At 40.4% G+C, this 24360-nt stretch overlaps 1 protein-coding gene and 1 long non-coding RNA gene across 5 annotated transcripts in view; one reads left to right on the top strand and one right to left on the bottom strand.

The window, feature by feature from the left end:
- Positions 1–24360, top strand: part of LOC121398884 (targeting protein for Xklp2-B-like) — a 100772-nt gene that overhangs the window by 66710 nt on the left and 9702 nt on the right. For 3 of the 4 annotated variants that reach the window (XM_041578440.1, XM_041578439.1, XM_041578438.1), the window contains exons 3-6: positions 8929–9038; positions 13491–13825; positions 14033–14121; positions 14538–14634. In XM_041578440.1, the coding sequence (XP_041434374.1) occupies positions 14630–14634 (5 nt within the window). In that variant the 5' untranslated portion in view covers positions 8929–9038; positions 13491–13825; positions 14033–14121; positions 14538–14629. Of the gene's footprint in view, positions 1–8928; positions 9039–13490; positions 13826–14032; positions 14122–14537; positions 14635–15490; positions 15689–24360 lie in introns of those variants that run through there. The other variant, XM_041578436.1, reaches the window with a different exon arrangement.
- Positions 17426–18557, bottom strand: LOC121398900. The gene is made up of 3 exons (XR_005964603.1): positions 18409–18557; positions 17956–18146; positions 17426–17511 (listed from the first exon to the last, which is right to left on the bottom strand). It is a non-coding gene; the product is annotated as an uncharacterized LOC121398900 (long non-coding RNA).

Here is a 24360-nt window from a genome sequence, read left to right as displayed (position 1 = left end):
CTCTGCATATGTTGTGTTCACTTGTTTCTAGCCGTATAACCTGTTTGGCCCAGCTTGAATATTCAAACTGTGATTCTGACGGCCGATAACACTAGTCTGGAAAAAAAAACATTGATTTTTGTGGTTTTATTGGATTTTTTTGCATTTCACTCTTTACTGCCTTATTTTGTTTTGCCTTGTAAATTTTATCTACTATATATCCATTTGGGGGTCTCTGTGCGCCACATAGTTTGGTATATCTATGCATATTGGGCATCAAAGTGTTCAGTAGACACCTGGCGTTCATATTTAGGATGTTTTATGCTGATATGTTACGAAATGTGGGGCATATAATGGGGTAAAATTCAAGCTTTCTGACAATTTTCAGAGATTTTATAAAAACCGTTATGTTCAGCATTGCTTTGCAGTTTGGCAGTTTGCAGTAGAAACACATATTTACCCATATTGGATTCGTCAGAATGTGTATTTTCCGAAAATATATGGTTTTCTGGGGTCTCTGTACTGTTAGGGGGGTCTAATGTTGCATAATACACACACCAGGTGCTTATATTGCAGCAGCCAGCGCGTCAGCCGTGAAAATGTATATACACTATTGTCATTTGGGGGTCTCTGTGCGCCACATAGTTTGGTATATCTATGCATATTGGGCATCAAAGTGTTCAGTAGACCCCTGGCGTTCATATTTAGGATGTTTTATGCTGATAAGTTACGAAATGTGGGGCATATAATGGGGTAAAATTCAAGCTTTGTGACGATTTTCAGAAATTTGATAAAAACCGTTACGTTCAGCATTGATTTGCAGTTTGGCAGTTTGTAGTAGAAACACTTATTTACCCATATTGGATTCGTCAGAATGTGTACTTTCTGAAAATATATGGTTTTCTGGGGTCTCTGTACTGTTAGGGGGGTCTAATGTTGCATAATACACACACCGGCTGCTTATATTGCAGCAGCCAGCGCGTCAGCCGTGAAAATGTATATACACTATTGTCATTTGGGGGTCTCTGTGCGCCACATAGTTTGGTATATCTATGCATATTGGGCATCAAAGTGTTCAGTAGACCCCTGGCGTTCATATTTAGGATGTTTTATGCTGATAAGTTACGAAATGTGGGGCATATAATGGGGTAAAATTCAAGCTTTGTGACGATTTTCAGAAATTTGATAAAAACCGTTACGTTCAGCATTGCTTTGCAGTTTGGCAGTTTGCAGTAGAAACACTTATTTACCCATATTGGATTCGTCAGAATGTGTACTTTCTGAAAATATATGGTTTTCTGGGGTCTCTGTACTGTTGGGGGTCTAATGTTGCATAATACACACACCAGGTGCTTATATTGCAGCATCCAGCGCGTCAGCCGTGAAAATGTATATACACTATTGTCATTTGGGGGTCTCTGTGCGCCACATAGTTTGGTATATCTATGCATATTGGGCATCAAAGTGTTCAGTAGACCCCTGGCGTTCATATTTAGGATGTTTTATGCTGATAAGTTACGAAATGTGGGGCATATAATGGGGTAAAATTCAATCTTTGTGACGATTTTCAGAAATTTGATAAAAACCGTTACGTTCAGCATTGATTTGCAGTTTGGCAGTTTGCAGTAGAAACACTTATTTACCCATATTGGATTCGTCAGAATGTGTACTTTCTGAAAATATATGGTTTTCTGGGGTCTCTGTACTGTTAGGGGGGTCTAATGTTGCATAATACACACACCGGATGCTTATATTGCAGCAGCCAGCGCGTCAGCCGTGAAAATGTATATACACTATTGTCATTTGGGGGTCTCTGTGCGCCACATAGTTTGGTATATCTATGCATATTGGGCATCAAAGTGTTCAGTAGACCCCTGGGGTTCATATTTAGGATGTTTTATGCTGATAAGTTACGAAATGTGGGGCATATAATGGGGTAAAATTCAAGCTTTGTGACGATTTTCAGAAATTTGATAAAAACCGTTACGTTCAGCATTGATTTGCAGTTTGGCAGTTTGCAGTAGAAACACTTATTTACCCATATTGGATTCGTCAGAATGTGTACTTTCTGAAAATATATGGTTTTCTGGGGTCTCTGTACTGTTAGGGGGGTCTAATGTTGCATAATACACACACCAGGTGTTTATATTGCAGCAGCCAGCGCGTCAGCCGTGAAAATGTATATACACTATTGTCATTTGGGGGTCTCTGTGCGCCACATAGTTTGGTATATCTATGCATACTGGGCATCAAAGTGTTCAGTAGACCCCTGGTGTTCATATTTAGGATGTTTTATGCTGATAAGTTACGAAATGTGTGGCATATAATGGGGTAGAATTCAAGGTTTGTGACGGATTTCCGAAATTTGATAAAAACCGTTGTGTTCAGCATTGCTTTGCAGTTTGGCAGTTTGTAGTAGAAACACTTATTTACCCATATTGGATTCGTCAGAATGTGTACTTTCTGAAAATATATGGTTTTCTGGGGTCTCTGTACTGTTAGGGGGGTCTAATGTCGCATATTACACACACCAGGTGCTTATATTGCAGCAGCCAGCGCGTCAGCTGTGAAAATGTATATACACCATTGTCATTTGGGGGTCTCTGTGCGCCACATAGTTTGGTATATCTATGCATATTGGGCATCAAAGTGTTTAGTAGACCCCTGGCGTTCATATTTAGGATGTTTTATGCTGATAAGTTACGAAATGTGGGGCATATAATGGGGTAAAATTCAAGCTTTGTGACAATTTTCAGAAATTTGATAAAAACTGTTATGTTCAGCATTGATTTGCAGTTTGGCAGTTTGCAGTAGAAACACTTATTTGCCCATATTGGATTTGTCAGAGTGTGTCCTTTCTGAAAATATATGGTTTTCTGGGGTCTCTGTACTGTTAGGGGGTCTAATATCGCATAATACACACACCGGGTGGTTATATTGCAGCAGCCAGCGCGTCAGCCGTGAAAATGTCTATACATATTGTTATTTGGGGGTCTCTGTGCGCCACATAGTTTGGTATATCTATGCACATTGGGCATCAATCTGTTTAGTAGACCCCTATGTTTATATTTAGGATGCTTTATGCTGGTAATGATACATGGACAATATGATGCTGGAAATTTGAAGCTTTGAGGCAATTTCCAGATATTTCACCAAAACCGACAATTGTGGGAAAGCCTTGCGACTCAGTAGTTTGGAGCAGAAAGGCATGGGTACCCATTTTAGATTCAGTAGAATGTGTACTTTCCAAAAATATAAGGGTTTGGGGGGTAAACATATATTTCTGTGTTTTTACCCCACAAAAATGCAGTCAATGTGTTGATTTTTCATTAGCTGAAGTTACCCACGGGACTGTTTGTATGCGCTAACTTCATTTTGGGGCCTCTAAATGCCAGATACTTTGGTAAACCTATTAACAATGGCCACCAAAATGTTCAGAGGAACCATGGCAATCATATTTAGGGTGCTTTTTCTTAGTGCATAATGATACATGGGTGATATGGTGCTGGGAAGTTGAAGGTTTGAGGCAATTTTCACATATTTCACCAAAACCGACAATTTTGGGAAAGCCTTGCGACTCAGTAGTTTGGAGCAGAAAGGCATGGGTACCCATTTTATATTCGGTAGAATGTGTACTTTCCAAAAATATATGGGTTTGGGGGGTAAACATATATTTCTGTGTTTTTACCCCACAAAAAATGCAGTCAATGTGTTGATTTCTCAGTAGCTGAAGTAAAGTCCTGAACAATTTGGATGTGCTAACTTCATATTGGTGTCTCTAAATGCCAGATACTTTGGTAAACCTATGCATAATGGGTATCAAACTGTTCAGTGGACCCCTGGCAATCATATTTCAGGTGCTTTTTCTTGGTACCTAATATAGTTTGGGATATGCGGAGCAGCAAAATAAAACCTTTGAAATGATTTTTCAGAATTTTGAATTTTTTATTGAAAAACCGCTATGTTCAGACAAGCTTTTATATTTGGTATATATTTCTCTACTGGGGGCAACTAATCTCTCCGAAATGACTTCCCGCTGGCAATGAGGATTAAACGCGATACAGAAGATGGTATTATCTGTACAGCTATGGGACCTGATATCCAGAATGCTTGGGACCTGGGGCTTTCCAGATAAGGGATCTTTCTTTAATTTGGATCTTCATACCTTACTTCTATTAGAAAATCATGAAAAAACATTAAATAAATCCATTAGGCTGGTTTTGCATCCAATTAGGATTAATTATATCTCTTAGTTGAGATCAAGTACAAGGTACTGTTTTATTATTACAGAGATAAAGGAAATTATTTTTAAAACTTTGAATTATTTGGATAAAATGGAGTCTATGGGAGATGGCCATTCTGTAATATGGAGCTCTCTGGATAAAGGGTTTCCAGATAACGGATCTCATACCTGTATCCAGGGCCGGAACTAGGGGCAGGCAGAGTAGGCGCCTGCCTAGGGCGCAATAACAGGGGGGCATACTTCTAGGGGGAAATTTTTTTATTTATTTTAAAATAAACCTTGGTTTAATTGTAGTGTATCTAGATTTAATACACCGACCGTGTGTGAATTTTTAGTAGTAGACTATAGCGCTCCAGCAGCGTTCCCCACCCCTCTCTTACTTGCTGTCATTGGAGTTCCTGCGCTTTTCCATAATGCGCATGCGCTGTAGGAGGCGTATTGACGTCAACATTGTGCAGCGTTGAAACAGAAGTGGGCAGAAGAGAGAGGCACATTGCTGGCCTGGCGCGTTTGTGTGACGGGCAACGAAGAGAGCTGCTGCTGCGCACTGGGCTTATTTTCTGATGCTGGCATAGGTACAGATCCGGGCAATAATTTTGCTGTTGCTGCTGGCCTGGCACATATTTTGGGGGCAATATTTTGCTGGCACAGATATGAGGCAATATATGGCTGCTGACTGGCACATATACAGATTTGGGGGCAATATTATGGCAGCTGGCACAGATTTAGATTTGGGGGCAGTATTTTTGCTCCTGGCAGAGGTACAGATTTGGGGGCAATATTTTGGAGGCTGGCACAGGTACAGATTTGGGGGCAGTATATTGGGTGCTGGCAGGCAGAGGTACAGATTGAGGGGCAATATTTTGGCTGCTGTTGGCACAGATTTGGGGGCATATTTTGGAGGCTGTCACCAGGGGTGATCCTGGCCCCTCCGCTGCCTGAGGCAGCAGCAGTTGCTGCTGCCCCACCTCCCCCGGAAGTTCGCTCTTAAAGTACCAGGAGCAGCATTTTTGCTGCCCCTGGTACCTAGTGGGGTGCTGCCGCCTGAGGCGACAGCCTCAACTCGCCTTATTGGCGAAGCACCCCTGGCTGTCACAGGTACAGATTTGGGGGCAGTATTTTTGCTGCTGGCTGGCACGTACAGATTTAGAGGAATATTTTGGCAGCTGGCACAGGCACAAATTTGGGGGGAAATATTTTGGCTACTTGACACAGACACAGATTGATGGGCACTATTTTGGCTGCTGGCTGGCACTGGTACAGATTTGGGGCAATTGTTTGACTGCTGCTGGCAAAGGTACCGATTTGGGGGCAATATTTTGGCTTCTGTTGGCACAGACAAATTTGGGGGCAATATTTTGTCACAGGTACAAATTTGGGGCTATTGGCACAGATACAGATTGGGGGTAATAATATGATGGCTTTTGCTGTTGGCATGGGTACATATAGCCATATGATGGGTGCTGGCACTGGTAAAGGGGGCAATGAAGAAGTGGGCTAATTTTATGTGGCTGACTGATAGCAGCTGGCACATTTATTAATTCTATCTTGTTATCTCAGGTGGGGCAACATGTGTGACTTTGCTGTGACTGGGGGTTTTTGAGCTATAGCTGATTAGTGTTATGTGTGTGCTGTAATTGGGGGGTGAGGGGCTGTTCCTAAGAATTCAGTATGCCTTAAAGGACCAGTAACATCAAAAATTTTTGTTAAAAAATTCATTAGTATACAACGAAAAATAAACACCAAGACAAATTAAACTTTTAAATAGCAAAGCCTTTATTAAGAAATAACTTGCATATACTCCACTTCCTGTCCTCCTCAGAAACGGCGAAAAGGCGATCATCCATCCTGCAATGTTTGATTTCTCCTCCCTGGCAATTTTACTGACAGCAGCGTGTTGGCTGGTGGAGCAGGGTTTGTGCTGGCTGTTCGGATCCCTCTGGGGAAGGCTTCTCTCGGCTTTCTTTGGTATCTTGGCTGCTACCTAGAAGTGTCTCTCCTTCTTGAACTTTGCCTTGTGGCCCCTGGAATGTCCCCTGGAATGCCGCTTGGTGACCCGTGCTACTTTGCGGATGGCCGACCTAGCAGCGGTGGGTTTCTTATGCCTGTGCTTCCGGCTCAGCGTCTGCAGGTCTGAACAAGCCGTAATGTGAGCAGTTCCTCTCCGCAAGCTTGTGAATCGTGTCAGCACCAGTTGGCTGTACCGGCCCGACGGTTTCTTCTTCCTCTTCTTTCTGGCTGCTGCGGAAGAGGCTGCTCCATGGGGAGCTTTGTGCGGCAAGGTGCTGTGCACTCAGTTCCCGTTTGCGAAGTTGCACAGGCATAAGAAACCCACCGCTGCTAGGTCGGCCATTAGCAAACTCGCACGGGTCACCAAGCGGCATTCCAGGGGACATTCCAGGGGCCACAAGGCAAAGTTCAAGAAGAAGAGACTCTTCTGGGTAGCAGCCAAGATACCAAAGAAAGCGAGAGAAGCCTTCCCCAGAGGGATCCGAACAGCCAGCACAAACCCTGCTCCACCAGCCAACACGCTGCTGTCAGTAGAATTGCCAGGGAGGAGAAATCAAACACTGCAGGATGGATGATCGCCTTTTCGCCGTTTCTGAGGAGGACAGGAAGTGGAGTATATGTAAGTTATTTCTTAATAAAAGCTTTGCTATTTAAAAGTTTAATTTGTCTTGGTGTTTATTTTTTGTTGTATACTAATGAATTTTTTAACAAAAATTTTTGATGTTACTGGTCCTTTAAGGTGGCCATAGATGCAAAGATCCGCTCGTTTGGCGACATCGCCAAACCAGCGGATCTTTCCCCCGATATGCCATTAACGAGCATGGCTATATCGGGGGTAATCTGTAAATCATCAAGCTGTCCTCGGACTGGACCTCAAACCTCACTCCTTGTTGGTTATCATTGTACCATTATCTTAATGGTTTAATTGAAGACGAACTACCACTTTTATGTATTATAGTGTGTGGAAGTGTGGCCTACTATCTGGCATCCATTGCTTACACTGTTTGTTGTATAATTTTTTTAAATACAATACTTCTAATATATTTTACCTTATCATAAATATTGTGATCAGTCATTATTTATTATTACAAAAGATTTTATTATGTTATGATAAAGATGCAAGCAGAGTACAATTCTAAGACAGTCTATTGTGTTAAATACTTTTGTCACTGGCATCACCTACCTACCTTACATATTTATATAAATTGAAAGTTTCAGTCCTGAATATGTTGTTAGCTTTCTTTATAAAAAAAAAAAAAAACCACAATGGTAAGTGGGGGCACTGATTGAATGCCTTGCCTAGGGTGCCAAACTACCTTGGCCCCGCCCTGCCTGTATCTCATTTCTGTTGAAGGGGTGAGGCAGACAGGGAGATTAGTCGCCCAGCGACAAATCTTCTCTTCAGTGGATGATTAATCTCCCCGAAATGCCTTCCTGCTGGCAAGAATACGAATCACCAGTGGGATGGCATACAAATCGCTTCAGATTTCCAAAGTTTTCTTGAGAGACAACTTCGGGTGACTTTGTAAATACGAAAGCATTTGGAGAGATTAGTCGCCAGCAGTAGAGAAGATTTGTCACTGGGTGATTAATCTCCCCGTCTGCCACCACCCTAAAAGATATTTTATTGTTGATTTTGTCTATTAAAATATGATTACCGAAGTGGTGGACTCTCTCCTGATATTGGAATCCAAACCTAACAAGTCAGTTTGTTCCCATAGCCTGATTTCTCGCTTTATCAGCCACCCCTCAAACTCCTTCTCCTTAAGCAAAATGGAGCGGATCCTTCCTAGCTATTTTGGATGGCGAATGCTAGATTTATATAAATATCCATAAACGGTGTATAGCTATAATTTGTGAAGTTATTACCCTCAGGTTCCATAGACAGTTGCTATTTAGTGGGACTGTGGGGGGTTGTTTGGGATTCTCTGCCAGAGCCTCTTTTGAATCCCAGTTATTCCTGCCCTCAAGGACGAGATCAAGAAAACAGGATCTGTTACAGATGTTAATATGATTCCACTATTATACAAACTGAAGCCTGAAATAAATATATTTAAGTACAGTATATCCCTAGACCCTTTCCATATAATTGGAATATTATCAATGTTGTTCTTATGTAGGACCAGGTTTGCTCAACCCTCATGTGCCAGAACCCTAATCCTGAGGAATGCAGGGACATAAGGACTGAAAGCCTTTACATGCAGGACATGGTATATTGGTGGATAGTGATTGGGCGTCAACTGTGTGCCACAAATAGTCTGCACCTCATTGTGTAAATGCAAAATGTGTTGAGAATCTTTCAATAAGAATTTTAATCAGTTACATAGTTTTGAAGGTGAAAATTTACATAGTGAAAAAAATTGTCTGTCAGTCCATCCCTGCTATGATGGGGACACCAGGAAGGTTAATGGCATTTTTGTGAAAGACAATATCCAGGGAAAAGAGATGTATTTCGTGGGAATCTGTTCTCCATTAAAGTACTTCTTTCTCCTCCAAAACAAGTGTAAGAATTGGAAGAAAGGATCAGATGTACATGTGGGGTTCAGAGCTACTTATTGGGGTGTGACTGTGGGATGCAGTCTATAAGTCAGACTTAGAGAAGCCAAAAAGTGAGAATCAGGAACCTAGGCCTACAAAAGTGTAAGGATTATCTGGGTCTTTACAGTATCTTACCATGTCTCTTTATTTGGGTTTAGGAGATGCCTTTAAATGAAATCCAAGTGATGAACCAGTTGGATCACCCTTATATCATCCAGATGTTTGATGAGGTGGAGATGCCCAATGAGATCTTTTTCATTCTAGAATAGTAAGTGGAGATCATTGTTTTCCCACTAGTTATACAATGGTTGTTTATATACTTGTGCTTTCCCTGCCCCTGCTGATGATGTCGGAGAAGTGGCTGCCCAGGTATATAAATCCATATTGTGGCCTGAGTAAGGCACAGGTTGGGTTAGGTCAAAGGATGATAAACATTCAACAGCGCATTGCTAGCCCCTACCTGTTTTGTTCCCTTTCACTTTCTCTTCTTGACCATTGTGCACCCACCATATTATAGCTCTATACCTTCTCTGCTAAATACTCCAGGAATAAATCCATATCCTTAAATCTGCCATCCAGTCCCAATAACTATCCATTCAGGCTTTAGCTCCATCTCTCATTGTGTGTCCCCCCCCCAGGGTGTTTGAGAGATGAGAATTACTAGTTAATGGAGGTGGATGAAATGGTGTATGTGCACCAGTACTGTGAGGGCATCTTCTACATGCATCAGATGTATGTTCTATATCTTGACCTCACGGTTAAAATATATATAACCACGTATTCAAGGAACCAGCACTCCCATATAAAACTTCAATTGTTTATTGTGTTGTACCAATTTAGATCCAGTTACAGCATGTACAGGAGAAAGGTCCTAACAAGGACCGAAACGTTGGACATTGGTACAACACAATAAACAATTGAAGTTTTATATGGGAGTGCTGGTTCCTTCAATACGTGGTTTTGTATATATATATAGATGGACTCGCACACCATTTTACAGTGAATAAAACAGTGTTATTTTATTCTTGATTGCATTTCCAACGTTTCGGCCCCCATTAGGGCCTTTATCAAGGATACAGTGCATGTTAGCAAGTGACCACTTATATACCATTTAAAATTGGCGCCAAGTATGACGTCATAGACAGTGCTAGACATTCCAGAACAAACTTACAACATTGTACATATTTAAAGTGCAGTACCTATATTCCACCACAAGATGCCAGTGCTGTGCAAGTGCTTGAAGTGCTCGTAAATGTGTTACAAAAGTGTTCATTCGTCCATGCCCCCACCAGGACGACCAATTATTTCATCCAATGGTTCGTTAAATGAGAATATTGCAGAATTTGTCGATTACCTCCTCCAGCCATGTATACAGCAGATGGGGAGCTATCTGAAGGATACGAATGATTTTTTGAATGTAGTCAGAAGTATTGATATACCGGTGACTAATTTTGTTCTAGTAACAATGGATGTGCAAAGTCTTTACACTTGTATCCCACATGAGGGTGGCATTGAAGCGGTTTCGATGATGATTAATGAGAATCAGTGCTATAAGGGGCCCCCTTGTGAATTTTTGCTGTCCCTGTTGCGGTTTATTCTTTATAAAAACTACCTCAAATTCGAGAAGCAATACTTTATACAACGCACGGGGACAGCAATGGGAATTAAAGTGGCTCCAGCTTACGCAAATTCTTTTATGCATGTGTATGAAAATGAATGCATACTAAACCGTCCTTCATTCAAAAAATATGGCGCCTTCCACAGGCGCTATATTGATGATATCTTCTATGTTTGTACAGGTCCCATTACAGATTTGGAACACATGGTGAGCCATTTAAATTCTTTAAACAATCCGGTGAAATTCACACTTAATTATAATGCAAATAGCATTGAATTTTTGGATGTGAAAATTTATAAAGGAGCCACTAAATTAGAGACCTGTCTATATGTGAAACCCACAGATAGAAATACCATTCTACATTATCAGAGTTGCCATCCAAAGCATTTATTGAACTCTCTACCTAAGTCACAAATGCTTAGAGTGATACGTATAACCAGTGAGAAAGATAAACGGGAGGAGGATTTAAATATCATGGCCAATAAGTTCTTGTTAAGGGGCTATCCACCTGAACTGGTCCTTGACACAAAAAAATGGGCACTAGATCTTGACCTAGGGGGCAGCACGCAACAACTGACTCCAACACACACTGTACGAACCCCAAGAAAAGGGAACTCGAATGAGAATCAAATTTATTATGTAAGTCAATACGGTGAAGGTTCAGACTTTATACGTAAATGTGTACTCAAACACTGGCCATTAGTAGCAAGTGATGAGAATGTTTGCAAAAAGCTGCCGTACCAACCAAGGTTTAGTTATCAAAGAGCGAAATTTCTAAAAGATATTTTGAGTCCATCTGATCCTACTGATAATTATGCTAGTCCACCCATACAGCATTTTTTGGTCCAGCGTCCAGGGGTCTTTAAGTGCAGTGGCTGCATTATGTGCAGCAGTCTGATTCTGGGCAATCAGTTTTCACATGCTAGGACAGGTAAAACATATGAAATAAAGCAAAGGATGACTTGTTCATCTACAATGGTGGTCTATGTGATTAAATGCCCGTGCGGACTTATTTACTGTGCTCAAGGAATGCATTGGAATGCACAGGGCCAGTATCAGGGCAGCGTTTGACCCTGATAGAGAAATTAAGGCCAAAAATAAAAACAAGACATATCCCAACAGTTAGTGGCCAAACATTGGGCGGAAGCAAAGCACAGTCCAGCGGCTTTCAGGTGCATGCCCATTGAACAAGTACCAGCTAGGGTGAGAGGTGGAAATTTTGACAATACCTTACTAAGAAGAGAGGCTTTTTGGTTCCATGAGCTAGATTGCGTAAGTCCTAAGGGACTTAACGGACAACTGGTGTTAAGCTGTTTTCTTACCTGACTCCTAACTCTCATACGGACACACTGAGACAGAATGATGTGATTGAGATTCATAAAGAAAATAATACTAAATTGCCTTATAGCTTGAATGGCATTTGTTGTAACATTGTGAATGTAATTCTGTCAAGGTGAAACTAAGTATCTATCTTTTGTACAAATTTGCAGGCCTATGGAAAAAGACTAAAGGTCCCCATAGACGCGACGATTCTTCTTGCCGAACGACCGATTTTAGGGAAGCCCGACCAATCCTTCGAAATTATCGTGCGGTTAGTGGTATTCGAACGATCGTACATCTTACGATTTTTCGGCCGACATCTGTCGGGAAATTGATCGGCCAGGTCAAAAAATCTTTGTCGGCCCCAGTGCAATCTCTCTGTTTGCAGGGCCAAGCAGGCAGCTCCCCTTTGTTTTCCTGGTAAATTGGTCTTTTTAGTTGATGGTAGATTCGTACGATCGTACGATCGTTCTGAGAAGATCGTGGTCTCACGATCAGGATCTGATCTTTTAAAAATCTCAACATCTATGGCCAGCTTTAGTCGAATGGACACTTTTGTAACACATTTACGAGCACTTCAAGCACTTGCACAGCACTGGCATCTTGTGGTGGAATATAGGTACTGCACTTTAAATATGTACAGTGTAAGTTTGTTCTGGAATGTCTAGCACTGTCTATGACGTCATACTTGGCGCCAATTTTAAATGGTATATAAGTAGTCACTTGTTAACATGCACTGTATACTTGATAAAGGCCCTAATGGGGGGCGAAACGTTGGAAATGCAATCAAGAATAAAATAACACTGTTTTATTCACTGTAAAATGGTGTGCGAGTCCATCTATTTTGCTGTACAACGGAAATTGACCAACGCACCCGAAGTAACTAAAAATCTGGTAATAGTGCATATATATATATATATATATATATATATAATCAATGAACCACCTGGAGAGACACCCGGAGCTGCTGGTCTTATATATATATATATATATATAGATATAGATATATATATATATATATATATATATATATATATATATATATATATATATATATATAATATCCAGAATCCATATTTCGAGCGCACTCCATACATAAATTGCAGGACCCAGGTGCTACCTTAAGAGGCTGTGTTATCAATCAATCTAAGAAGTCAGGTGCACACAGGGATTTAAATAGTTAAAATGTCCACATTTTATTTAAATACTTTTAAAAAACAGAACTGGTCGACGTTTCGGTCTTTCTCTAAGAGCTTTCTCAAGACCCTGTTCACAGTACCAAAGGTATTCCTTAAATAGATAAAACTTATGACACTCACCCCAAAGAACACACCCACCAGAACCCAAATGAGTTTTGCCCTTTGAATTGTTTTTTGAATCAACGGTAACTTGCTGTTAAAATGTTACAAATCTGCTATGATGTTGCAACTGCTATGATTTTGTTTCTGCAGAAGTCTGTTTGGTTACTTGGGTTTTAAAGTTGTTTTAACTATGTGTTACTATTTGGTGTAAATCAATTACTGATTGTATACGTATTGGCAATTATTTATCTGTTTTTTGGTGCAGGTTACTTTCAGTCACATGTTCTGGTGAGTGTGTTCTTTGGGGTGAGTGTCATAAGTTTTATCTATTTAAAGGACCAGTAACATCAAAAAATTTTTTTTAAAAATTCGTTAGTATACAATGAAAAATAAACATCAAGACAAATTAAACTTTAAAACAGCAAAGCCTTTATTAAGAAATAACTTACCGAAACTCCACTTCCTGTCCTCTTCAAAACAGGCGACACGGCGACCATCCATGCTGCAGTGTTTGATTTCTCCTCCCTGGCTACTGACAGCATGTGAAGGAGGCTGTGGGGGCTGCCGCTGGACATGCTGCTGCTGTTTGGCCTCTCTATCTGGGCACGGCGCTGAGTGCAGGAGACATAGCCTGCGGAAGAGAAGATATTCTGAAGCCGAACCCCTCTTTGCTTTCCCTTTAGCCACACTAACAGCCGACCCCTCAGTCCTCGGAAACTACAGAGCCAGATGAAGAAGTCACTCGATTCCTCTGTATCGCTGGTACCTGCTAATTATTTTTCCCTGAACTGCAGCCCGCAGCGGTAAAACCTACTGGTAAGCATCTTTATGGGGCATCTTGCTCTTCATTTTAGGAGATTGAAATTACGGAAAGGCTGTGTCCCATAGACTCCATTTTATCCAAATAAGCCAAAATTTTAAAAATGATTCCCTATTTCTCTGTAACAATACAACAGTACAATAGCTTGTACTTGATCCCAACTAAAATATAATTAATCCTTTAAAATTATCCTTTATTTTAAGGCAGCATTAAGGATTTGGATTTTCAAGCATGACTTGGGACACAACAGCCAAGCATACGACGCATTAACTCAAATCCCAGATCCTCGCAGGTACGACTCCCGTGACAAGTTCACTTTAAGTCTAGTTGCATAACATGCATTGTAAATCCAAATAGTTATACATTATCCTCTCCTTTTGCCAGTTTACCAAAGAAGCAGATCTTTGTCCAGTTTGCTCACTATTGCCCACCTATCAGATCAGACATGGGCTTTTTTATTGTGCTCGTCCTTAGACTGCATACACAGGCCAAGGAAGTTTTTGTCCAAGTGGAGTTTCAGCCCAGCCAGAACAATACCCGGATAATCAGGAAAATGTAAACATTGTAGCACCATATAAAGCCCAGTAAAGTTTTGCATTAGTGGAAGAGCATGTTCCATTTGGGTAGGAGAGGAGGGTTGACCAAGGGACCCTGCCTTTAATGCTAGAGTCAATCTTGCTGTTTAATAATTATATTTTCATCTTTCAGGCAACGGGACTGTTTACGGCATCTCATAGTGGTTCTGTGTGAGAGCTCCCAGCTGCAGGACCTTGTAGAGTTTCCATATGTAAATCACCATAATGAGGTAACTGCCCATTTCTTTTCTGTCCTGGGGGGGCACTTGCACAGTGAGCAGACGCTTCACTTTCTTCATGAAGTCTCACTTAAATATGCCTTAGGTAGGTTGTAGTTATCATTGAATCTCATGCTCGTGCCGTTGACTTAATGACCCACAACTACTGTGTGAACTCCTGTATGAGTTCCATATATACCGACACAACTACAATTCTCTTCTAGCTAACTGAATGATAACATTATATTCCTGACATGCCCTGATACCTTCCTGGTCAGTACATGATGCATATGTGACAGCTGGAATATGACAGGAGTAAGACTATATAATATTATAGATCTATATATAATGCTGCCATTTGTGTATAGCGGTTTGTTTCCCATAAATTTGGGGAGGCCCATTTATCAAAGGTCGAATTTCGAATTCATGTGAGTTTTTTTTTTTAACTCTAATAAATTCGAATATACTCGAAATTTGATTGGGAAAAATCAATATCGAATATCTAAAACTTGAACTAATATTACCGACCCGAAACCTCTAATCAAATTCGACTAAACTCGAACCGAGTTTTTTCTCTGAAAAAAACTTGAATTTCAGGAAGACTATTAACATCTTCAAAGGGACTCAGAGCAGAATTACTTGGTGTATTTATATAGACCTTTCTGATAAAGCTTACTTAGTTTTAGCCTTTCCTTCTCCTTTAAGGCACTATCCATATAGAGTGTCTGTTTCCCTCTGCATACCTACTGATGACTTTATTGCCTCCTGAACTGAACCAACTGTGCTTGTGCCACTGTGATAAGAAAATCAGTTCTACTGGAGAAGCCATGCGCTGTATAAAGGATAGCAATGATGTTTCTTTCCCCAGGCTCCTCTCAGTTGGTCTGGTTCCCTTATTCAGCTATTGACCATCTCCGGCAGACTCTGGGTGAGAATGAAAGTAACTGGCACAATCAGGCTGTTAAGATTTCTGCTTTCCTCCCTGTCTCATGTTGAAGGGGTTGTTCACCTTTAAATTAACTTTTGGTATGATGTAGAGAGTGATATTCTGAGACAATTTGCAATTGGTTTTCATTTTTTATTATTTTTTATTATTTGTGGATTTTCAGTTATTTAGCTTTTTATTCAGCAGCTCTCCAGTTTGCAGTTTCAGCCATCTGGTCCAAATTACCCTAGCAAGCATGCATTGAATTGAATAAGAGACTGGAATATGAATATATTCCTGTCTACCACCCTGTCTCTTAAAGGGCAAGTAAATCCTGGACTAAACATAAACTGCATGGATTAATATCAGGGCAGGGGGGCTGCTGTACTGACTATATATCATTTGTATGGGATTGATTGACCAAACGTCTGACATCAGTGCAGATCAGTAGGACTGGGTCCAGACATGGCTTATCCCCTTCTTATATTTATTCATCCTTAGCATCTCCTTTCACCAATTTCTCCCACCCTTGCCTCTTGATTCCACCTTCACTTTTCAGTGACCCTTTTCCCTTGCACTAGAGGTCTCCCTCCTCTGTAATGTTCCCTGGCAATACTATAGAACTATAAAAAATGCAAGAACACCAATGAAATGTGTATTAACATATTTATTTATAAATTGGATGTTATATTTATGCATTTTAGATGAATTCATACTAATTTTAGTTGGGAAGGACTCACATCCATTAGGTTCAAGTTTTAGTATAAAAGGGATCTTCCTATTTAGTAGTTGATCCAGAGGAAGGCAAAAACCCCATCTGAAGCCAGAGCCAATTTGCCTCAGAGGGGGAAAAATTCCTTCCTGACTCCCAACGGGCAATCGGACAAGTCCCTGGATCAACTTGTACTATGAGTTTATGTGAGTATCAGTACTAAGAGTTTATGTCAGGGTTTAGAGTAGGAGATGTGACTAGTTGTTGAGTTGAAGGCTTGAAAGGATAGAATTTAGAAAGGAATGAATTTGAACAGAAGAAACCATTGATGATATCTAGTATAGGTAAATCTAAAAACAACTGGACTTGCTGAGTAATCAATGAAGGCGTTTCAGTACTCATCCAGTTCAACCAGTCAGTTGAACTGAAGAAGCTGCTCGGATGAGTAGTGAAACATCTTCATTGATTACTCAGCAAGTCCAGTTGTTTTTAGATTTACCTATACTAGATATACCATGACCTGGATGAATGAAAAGCTTCATAGTCAAACCACTGAGGAATTGTTGTTAGGAGATTGCAGGGGGGGAGGCAAAAGAAAAAAATGGAGAAGAGAAGCCTCTGCGTAGAGGGCATCATTTTAGTGTGTGCTGTGTGGTGGTGACTAAATGGAGGTGTAGTAAGAAGGGCAAGGATTAAAAGATATTTTAAGAGGAGAAACTCTTGATGATATGTAAATAAAAGAAGATATTGGTGGAGGTGTGTTAGCACAAGGACAGAGCTTGCGGTTAGAGGTAAAATATGGAATAAGGGCTCGTGATGGAGCTAAAGTTAAATTAAAAGTCCTTGGGTAGATTGGTAATTGGATACTAATGAAAACTAAGGTCCTAATAGTGGAGCTATGGTGTTTGAAAATGTGAATGCTGCTGGAGCTGTAGAGGTAGATATGAATGTTGGAGCTATGGTTCTGTGAAATGTAGATGCTTAAGGCAAGATGTTGGGGTTGTAGTAGTCTGCAAAAAAAGGAAGATGGATGGAACTATGGCACCTCAAACTGAGGTGGAGATGTGTGTGGGTGGAGTGAGGTAAAATGAAGCAAAGACTCCACTGGTGGAGATGTGGTGGTCTGAAAAGAATATGATCGAGGAGATAAAGTCCCTGCTGGTGTTGTTGCAGGAATCTTGAAGTTACCACTTGCTGAACTGCATCAGCTTGAAAGGAGATGTTGCTGGTGGAGCTGCAGACGCCACTGGATCTGTATGAGACAAAAATATCAGTCAGTAATAGATCATCATTAATTCTCATTCAGAGGCATGGCATTTATGCACACGCCTTATTCATTAGGGGTTCCATCATGTTAGGGAGTTTTTCTCCTAGGCTGATGCTCCTTTTAGAAATAAATGCACTGGCTATGGGAATAAGAAATAATGCCTGAGCCTTCTCAATCACATTCTACCCTGTTGTGTTATTGTGTGGCTGCTGCAGTGAGGCTATTGTCCATCAGCACAGAAAACCTTGATTTTGGGGAGGATTGTGACCAAGAATTGTAAACTTGAGCATCTTCTAGCCGAAACCCACCTCTTGTGCACAGTGAGGATTCGGGTCCTACCAATGTAGACACTCACCAGGCAGCAGGGGATCAAATTGTTATTTGTCTACCAGCTGAGAACTATTATACTGAATGGAGATGGGACCTTACCCTGTGGATGTTTCTTTTTCCTTGGCTGTGATTTAGGAAACTGATTCTGGGCTGTTGATGTTATTGGCCACAATATCAATAACAGGAGAAGCCTTCCAGGGCCATTTGCAGAGCTGCTTCTTGTTCTGCCGATGTCTGTGTGCAGAAGTCACAAGCACGCCGCAGCTTTGAGAGAGCAACTCCCTTCAGTCCTGTAGAGGGAAAAATCATATTTGTGATTCATGAATACTAATTAGAGCTTGTATATGATTCATAAACAAAAAAATAAAGACTGAAGACCAAATACAAATTGTCTTACAACACCATTGTCACCATTATCCTAAAATTTTATATTAAGTACCCCTTAAAACATGTTTATTATTCCCAGTGTGATTATAATAAAAGCAACTCTTGCAGCTGTTGAGTTACACTGTGAGATGGTGCAGTCGTATCAAATATAATGGATTCCCTCACCTTTCTTGGCCGGCAAGTTCTGCAGAGTCCGGAGATGTTCTTCTATCTCAGCCCTGACGATCTTCTTAGGTGGTATTTGGGTGACGAATGGGTGCTGCAGGAGTTCTTCAGCACTCGCTCTCTCCGAAGGATCCTTTTTCAGACAGGACTCCAAGAAGGACACAAATGCTGTGACCTGGAAAAACCAGAGATTTTAGCTTTAGCTAGCAAAAAAAATCCCCAGATTTCCAGATTCCAGAAGCTTTTACCCAGTAACCATTAGCTATACCCCAGAATATACATATATTTTGCAGTCTATCTGTCTATCTATCTATCTATCGTCTATTTATCATCTATCTATCTATCTATCGTATATTTTTCTATCCCTCTCGCATCTAGCTATCTATATGTCTGTCTGTCTATCATCTATCTATCCATCCCTCTCTCTCTCCCTCTCCCTCTCCCTCACCCCAGTAACCATTAGCTATACCCCAGAATATACATGTATTTTGCAGTATATCTGTCTATCTGACACGAGCTGGGACAGACTCACCAGGTGTTCGATTGAAGCTCGGTGGTTGGGCTTCAATTATCAGGTCCTCAACTGGATATTGCCCTGTGTATGCTGAAATTGAAAAACATATACATCAGGTTCATCAAACATGTCTAGAAGTTATTTATTTATTTAATCTATAGAAAAAGTTATTTTTTGCTGGAAATAGCAAATCATCCCAAATTCCTCCCATTCTGATATAGAACTTTTGCTGCTCAATGTATAAAATAAAGTAGCCATAATTGTTGTGATTCACTTACGTGGTTTTCCTTCAGCCATTTCGATGGCGGTTATCCCAGCGACCAGATGTCACACTGCAAAAGACACACCAAAGAGCATTAGAAGGAGAGAATTGGGTTAGTGGGTGTTTAATAAAATCTAAGTAAAAAGGCTGCACTTCTCTTTTAGAAACATATACATATATTATCATGGGTGCAAAAATGCCATTCTCCTTAGCTCAATTATGGCTAAAACAGAACAGAAAACAACTTCTAAAATAGCCCAATGCACCCCCTAGTAAATGAACACACCATGGTATATGTAAAAGTAAAAAAAAATGCTTTATTATAATAAAATGTATACAGCAATATACAAACAATAGCAGTTACAGTACATAACACCAGTTTCACAATGCAAATGAGCAAATATATTAAAGCAGACACATTGTGCACAAAGTTAAGAGACCCAACGTTTCAGAAAAACTCTTTTCTCTCCATGAGAAAAAAACTTCTATGTTCATTAACACTGATTAACTGCTCCGTGTTGTTACAAGTATTATAAGTACAACATACTTTGGTGTCGTACGCCAGGCGCTGGCCCTTCTGCCTTATGGCTTACTTAGTTTTGCCTTCCCTTCCCTTCGTGGCACAATCCAGTTTGCGTGTCAGGTTCCAGCTGTGTCCAAAGTCGACTGAAATGACAGATAGAATCCATTAATGGAAATAACTGTGTTGTGCCACTGTGATAAGAAAATCCAGTTCTACTGGAGAAGCCATGCTCTGTATAAAGGATAGCACTGATCTTCACTTTGGCCGTCTCCTCTCAGTTGTCTGGTTCCCTTATTCAGCTATTGACCATCTCCGGCAGACTCTGGGTGAGAATGAAAGTAACTGCACAATCAGGCTGTTAAGATTTTTGCTTTCCTCCCTGTCTCATGTTGAAGGGGTTGTTCACCTTTAAATTAACTTTTGGTATGATGTAGAGAGTGATATTCTGAGACAATTTGCAAGGTTTTCATGTTTATTATTTTTTATTATTTGGATTTTCAGTTATTTAGCTTTTTATTCAGCAGCTCTCCAGTTTGCAGTTTCAGCCATTGGTCCAAATTACCCTAGCAAGCATGCATTGAATTGAATAAGAGACGAATATGAATATATTCCTGTCTACCACCCTGTCTCTTAAAGGGCAAGTAAATCCTGGACTAAACATAAACTGCATGGATTAATATCAGGGCAGGGGGCTGCTGTACTGACTATATATCATTTGTATGGGATGATTGACCAAACGTCTGACATCAGTGCAGATCAGTAGGACTGGGTCCAGACATGGCTTATCCCCTTCTTATATTTATTCATCCTTAGCATCTCCTTTCACCAATTTCTCCCACCCTTGCCTCTTGATTCCACCTTCACTTTTCAGTGACCCTTTTCCCTTGCACTAGAGGTCTCCCTCCTCTGTAATGTTCCCTGGCAATACTATAGAACTATAAAAAATGCAAGAACACCAATGAAATGTGTATTAACATATTTATTTATAAATTGGATGTTATATTTATGCATTTTAGATGAATTCATACTAATTTAAGTTGGGAAGGACTCACATCCATTAGGTTCAAGTTTTAGTATAAAAGGGATCTTCCTATTTAGTAGTTGATCCAGAGGAAGGCAAAAACCCCATCTGAAGCCAGAGCCAATTTGCCTCAGAGGGGGAAAAATTCCTTCCTGACTCCCAACGGGCAATCGGACAAGTCCCTGGATCAACTTGTACTATGAGTTTATGTGAGTATCAGTACTAAGAGTTTATGTCAGGGTTTAGAGTGGGAGATGTGACTAGTTGTTGAGTTGAAGGCTTGAAAGGATAGAATTTAGAAAGGAATGAATTTGAACAGAAGAAACCATTGATGATATCTAGTATAGGTAAATCTAAAAACAACTGGACTTGCTGAGTAATCAATGAAGACGTTTCAGTACTCATCCAGTTCAACCAGTCAGTTGAACTGAAGAAGCTGCTCGGATGAGTAGTGAAACATCTTCATTGATTACTCAGCAAGTCCAGTTGTTTTTAGATTTACCTATACTAGATATACCATGACCTGGATGAATGAAAAGCTTCATAGTCAAACCACTGAGGAATTGTTGTTAGGAGATTGCAGGGGGGGAGGCAAAAGAAAAAAATGGAGAAGAGAAGCCTCTGCGTAGAGGGCATCATTTGTGTGTGGTGGTGACTAAATGGAGGTGTAGTAAGAAGGGCAAGGATTAAAAGATATTTAAAAGAGGAGAAACTCTTGATGATATGTAAATAAAAGAAGATATTGGTGGAGGTGTGTTAGCACAAGGACAGAGCTTGCGGTTAGAGGTAAAATATGGAATAAGGGCTCGTGATGGAGCTAAAGTTAAATTAAAAGTCCTTGGGTAGATTGGTAATTGGATACTAATGAAAACTAAGGTCCTAATAGTGGAGCTATGGTGTTTGAAAATGTGAATGCTGCTGGAGCTGTAGAGGTAGATATGAATGTTGGAGCTATGGTTCTGTGAAATGTAGATGCTTAAGGCAAGATGTTGGGGTTGTAGTAGTCTGCAAAAAAAGGAAGATGGATGGAACTATGGCACCTCAAACTGAGGTGGAGATGTGTGTGGGTGGAGTGAGGTAAAATGAAGCAAAGACTCCACTGGTGGAGATGTGGTGGTCTGAAAAGAATATGATCGAGGAGATAAAGTCCCTGCTGGTGTTGTTGCAGGAATCTTGAAGTTACCACTTGCTGAACTGCATCAGCTTGAAAGGAGATGTTGCTGGTGGAGCTGCAGACGCCACTGGATCTGTATGAGACAAAAATATCAGTCAGTAATAGATCATCATTAATTCTCATTCAGAGGCCATGGCCATTTATGCACACGCCTTATTCATTAGGGGTTCCATCATGTTAGGGAGTTTTTCTCCTAGGCTGATGCTCCTTTTAGAAATAAATGCACTGGCTATGGGAATAAGAAATAATGCCTGAGCCTTCTCAATCACATTCTACCCTGTTGTGTTATTGTGTGGCTGCTGCAGTGAGGCTATGTACATCAGCACAGAAAACCTTGATTTTGGGGAGGATTGTGACCAAGAATTGTAAACTGGTAGCATCTTCTAGCCGAAACCCACCTCTTGTGCACAGTTGAGGATTCGGGGTCCTACCAATGTAGACACTCACCAGGCAGCAGGGGATCAAATTGTTATTTGTCTACCAGCTGAGAACTATATACTGAATGGAGATGGGACCTTACCCTGTGGATGTTTCTTTTCCTTGGCTGTGATTTAGGAAACTGATTCTGGGCTGTTGATGTTATTGGCCACAATATCAATAACAGAGAAGCCTCTCCAGGGCCATTTGCAGAGCTGCTTCTTGTTCTGCCGATGTCTGTGTGCAGAAGTCACAAGCACGCCGCAGCTTTGAGAGAGCAAACTCCCTTCAGTCCTGTAGAGGGAAAAATCATATTTGTGATTCATGAATACTAATTAGAGCTTGTATATGATTCATAAACAAAAAAATAAAGACTGAAGACCAAATACAAATTGTCTTACAACACCATTGTCACCATTATCCTAAAATTTTATATTAAGTACCCCTTAAAACATGTTTATTATTCCCAGTGTGATTATAATAAAAGCAACTCTTGCAGCTGTTGAGTTACACTGTGAGATGGTGCCAGTCGTATCAAATATAATGGATTCCCTCACCTTTCTTGGCCGGCAAGTTCTGCAGAGTCCGGAGATGTTCTTCTATCTCAGCCCTGACGATCTTCTTAGGTGGTATTTGGGTGACGAATGGGTGCTGCAGGAGTTCTTCAGCACTCGCTCTCTCCGAAGGATCCTTTTTCAGACAGGACTCCAAGAAGGACACAAAATGCTGTGACCTGGAAAAACCAGAGATTTTAGCTTTAGCTAGCAAAAAAATCCCCAGATTTTCCAGATTCCAGAAGCTTTTACCCAGTAACCATTAGCTATACCCCAGAATATACATATATTTTGCAGTCTATCTGTCCGTATCTATCTATCTATCGTCTATTTATCATCTAATTCTATCTATCTATCTATCTATCGTATAGTTTTCTATCCCTCTCGCATCTAGCTATCTATATGTCTGTCTGTCTATCATCTATCTATCCCATCCTCTCCTCTCCCCTATCCCTCTCCCTCACCCCAGTAACATTAGCTATACCCCAGAATATACATATATTTTTGCAGTCTATCTGTCTATCTATCGTCTATTTATCATCTATCTATCATCGTATATTTTCTATCCCTCTCGCATCTAGGCTATCTAATATGTCTGTCTGTCTATCATCTATCTATCCATCCCTCTCTCTCTCCCTCCCTCTCCCTCACCCCAGTAACCATTAGCTATACCCCAGAATATACATGTATTTTGCAGTATATCTGTCTATCTGACACGAGCTGGGACAGACTCACCAGGTGTTCGATTGAAGCTTCGGTGGTTGGGCTTCAATTATCAGGTCCTCAACTGGATATTGCCCTGTGTATGCTGAAATTGAAAAACATATACATCAGGTTCATCAAACATGTCTAGAAGTTATTTATTTATTTAATCTATAGAAAAAGTTATTTTTTGCTGGAAATAGCAAATCATCCCCAAATTCCTCCCATTCTGATATAGAACCTTTGCTGCTCAATGTATAAAATAAAGTAGCCATAATTGTTGTGATTCACTTACGTGGTTTTCCTTCAGCCATTTCGATGGCGGTTATCCCCAGCGACCAGATGTCACACTGCAAAAGACACACCAAAGAGCATTAGAAGGAGAGAATTGGGTTAGTGGGTGTTTAATAAAATCTAAGTAAAAAGGCTGCACTTCTCTTTTAGAAACATATACATATATTATCATGGGTGCAAAAATGCCATTCTCCTTAGCTCAATTATGGCTAAAACAGAACAGAAAACAACTTCTAAAATAGCCCAATGCACCCCCTAGTAAATGAACACACCATGGTATATGTAAAAGTAAAAAAAAATGCTTTATTATATATAAAGTGTATACAGCAATATACAAACAATAGCAGTTACAGTACATAACACCAGTTTCACAATGCAAATGAGCAAATATATTAAAGCAGACACATTGTGCACAAAGTTAAGAGACCCAACGTTTCAGAAAAACTCTTTTCTCTCCATGAGAAAATAACTGCTTCTATGTCCCATTAACA

The sequence above is a fragment of the Xenopus laevis genome, chromosome 9_10S (genome assembly GCF_017654675.1).
Source record: "Xenopus laevis strain J_2021 chromosome 9_10S, Xenopus_laevis_v10.1, whole genome shotgun sequence".
Taxonomy (NCBI): domain Eukaryota; kingdom Metazoa; phylum Chordata; class Amphibia; order Anura; family Pipidae; genus Xenopus; species Xenopus laevis.
Note: the sequence above shows the minus strand (reverse complement) of the source record. Positions and strands in the feature narration are given on the sequence as shown.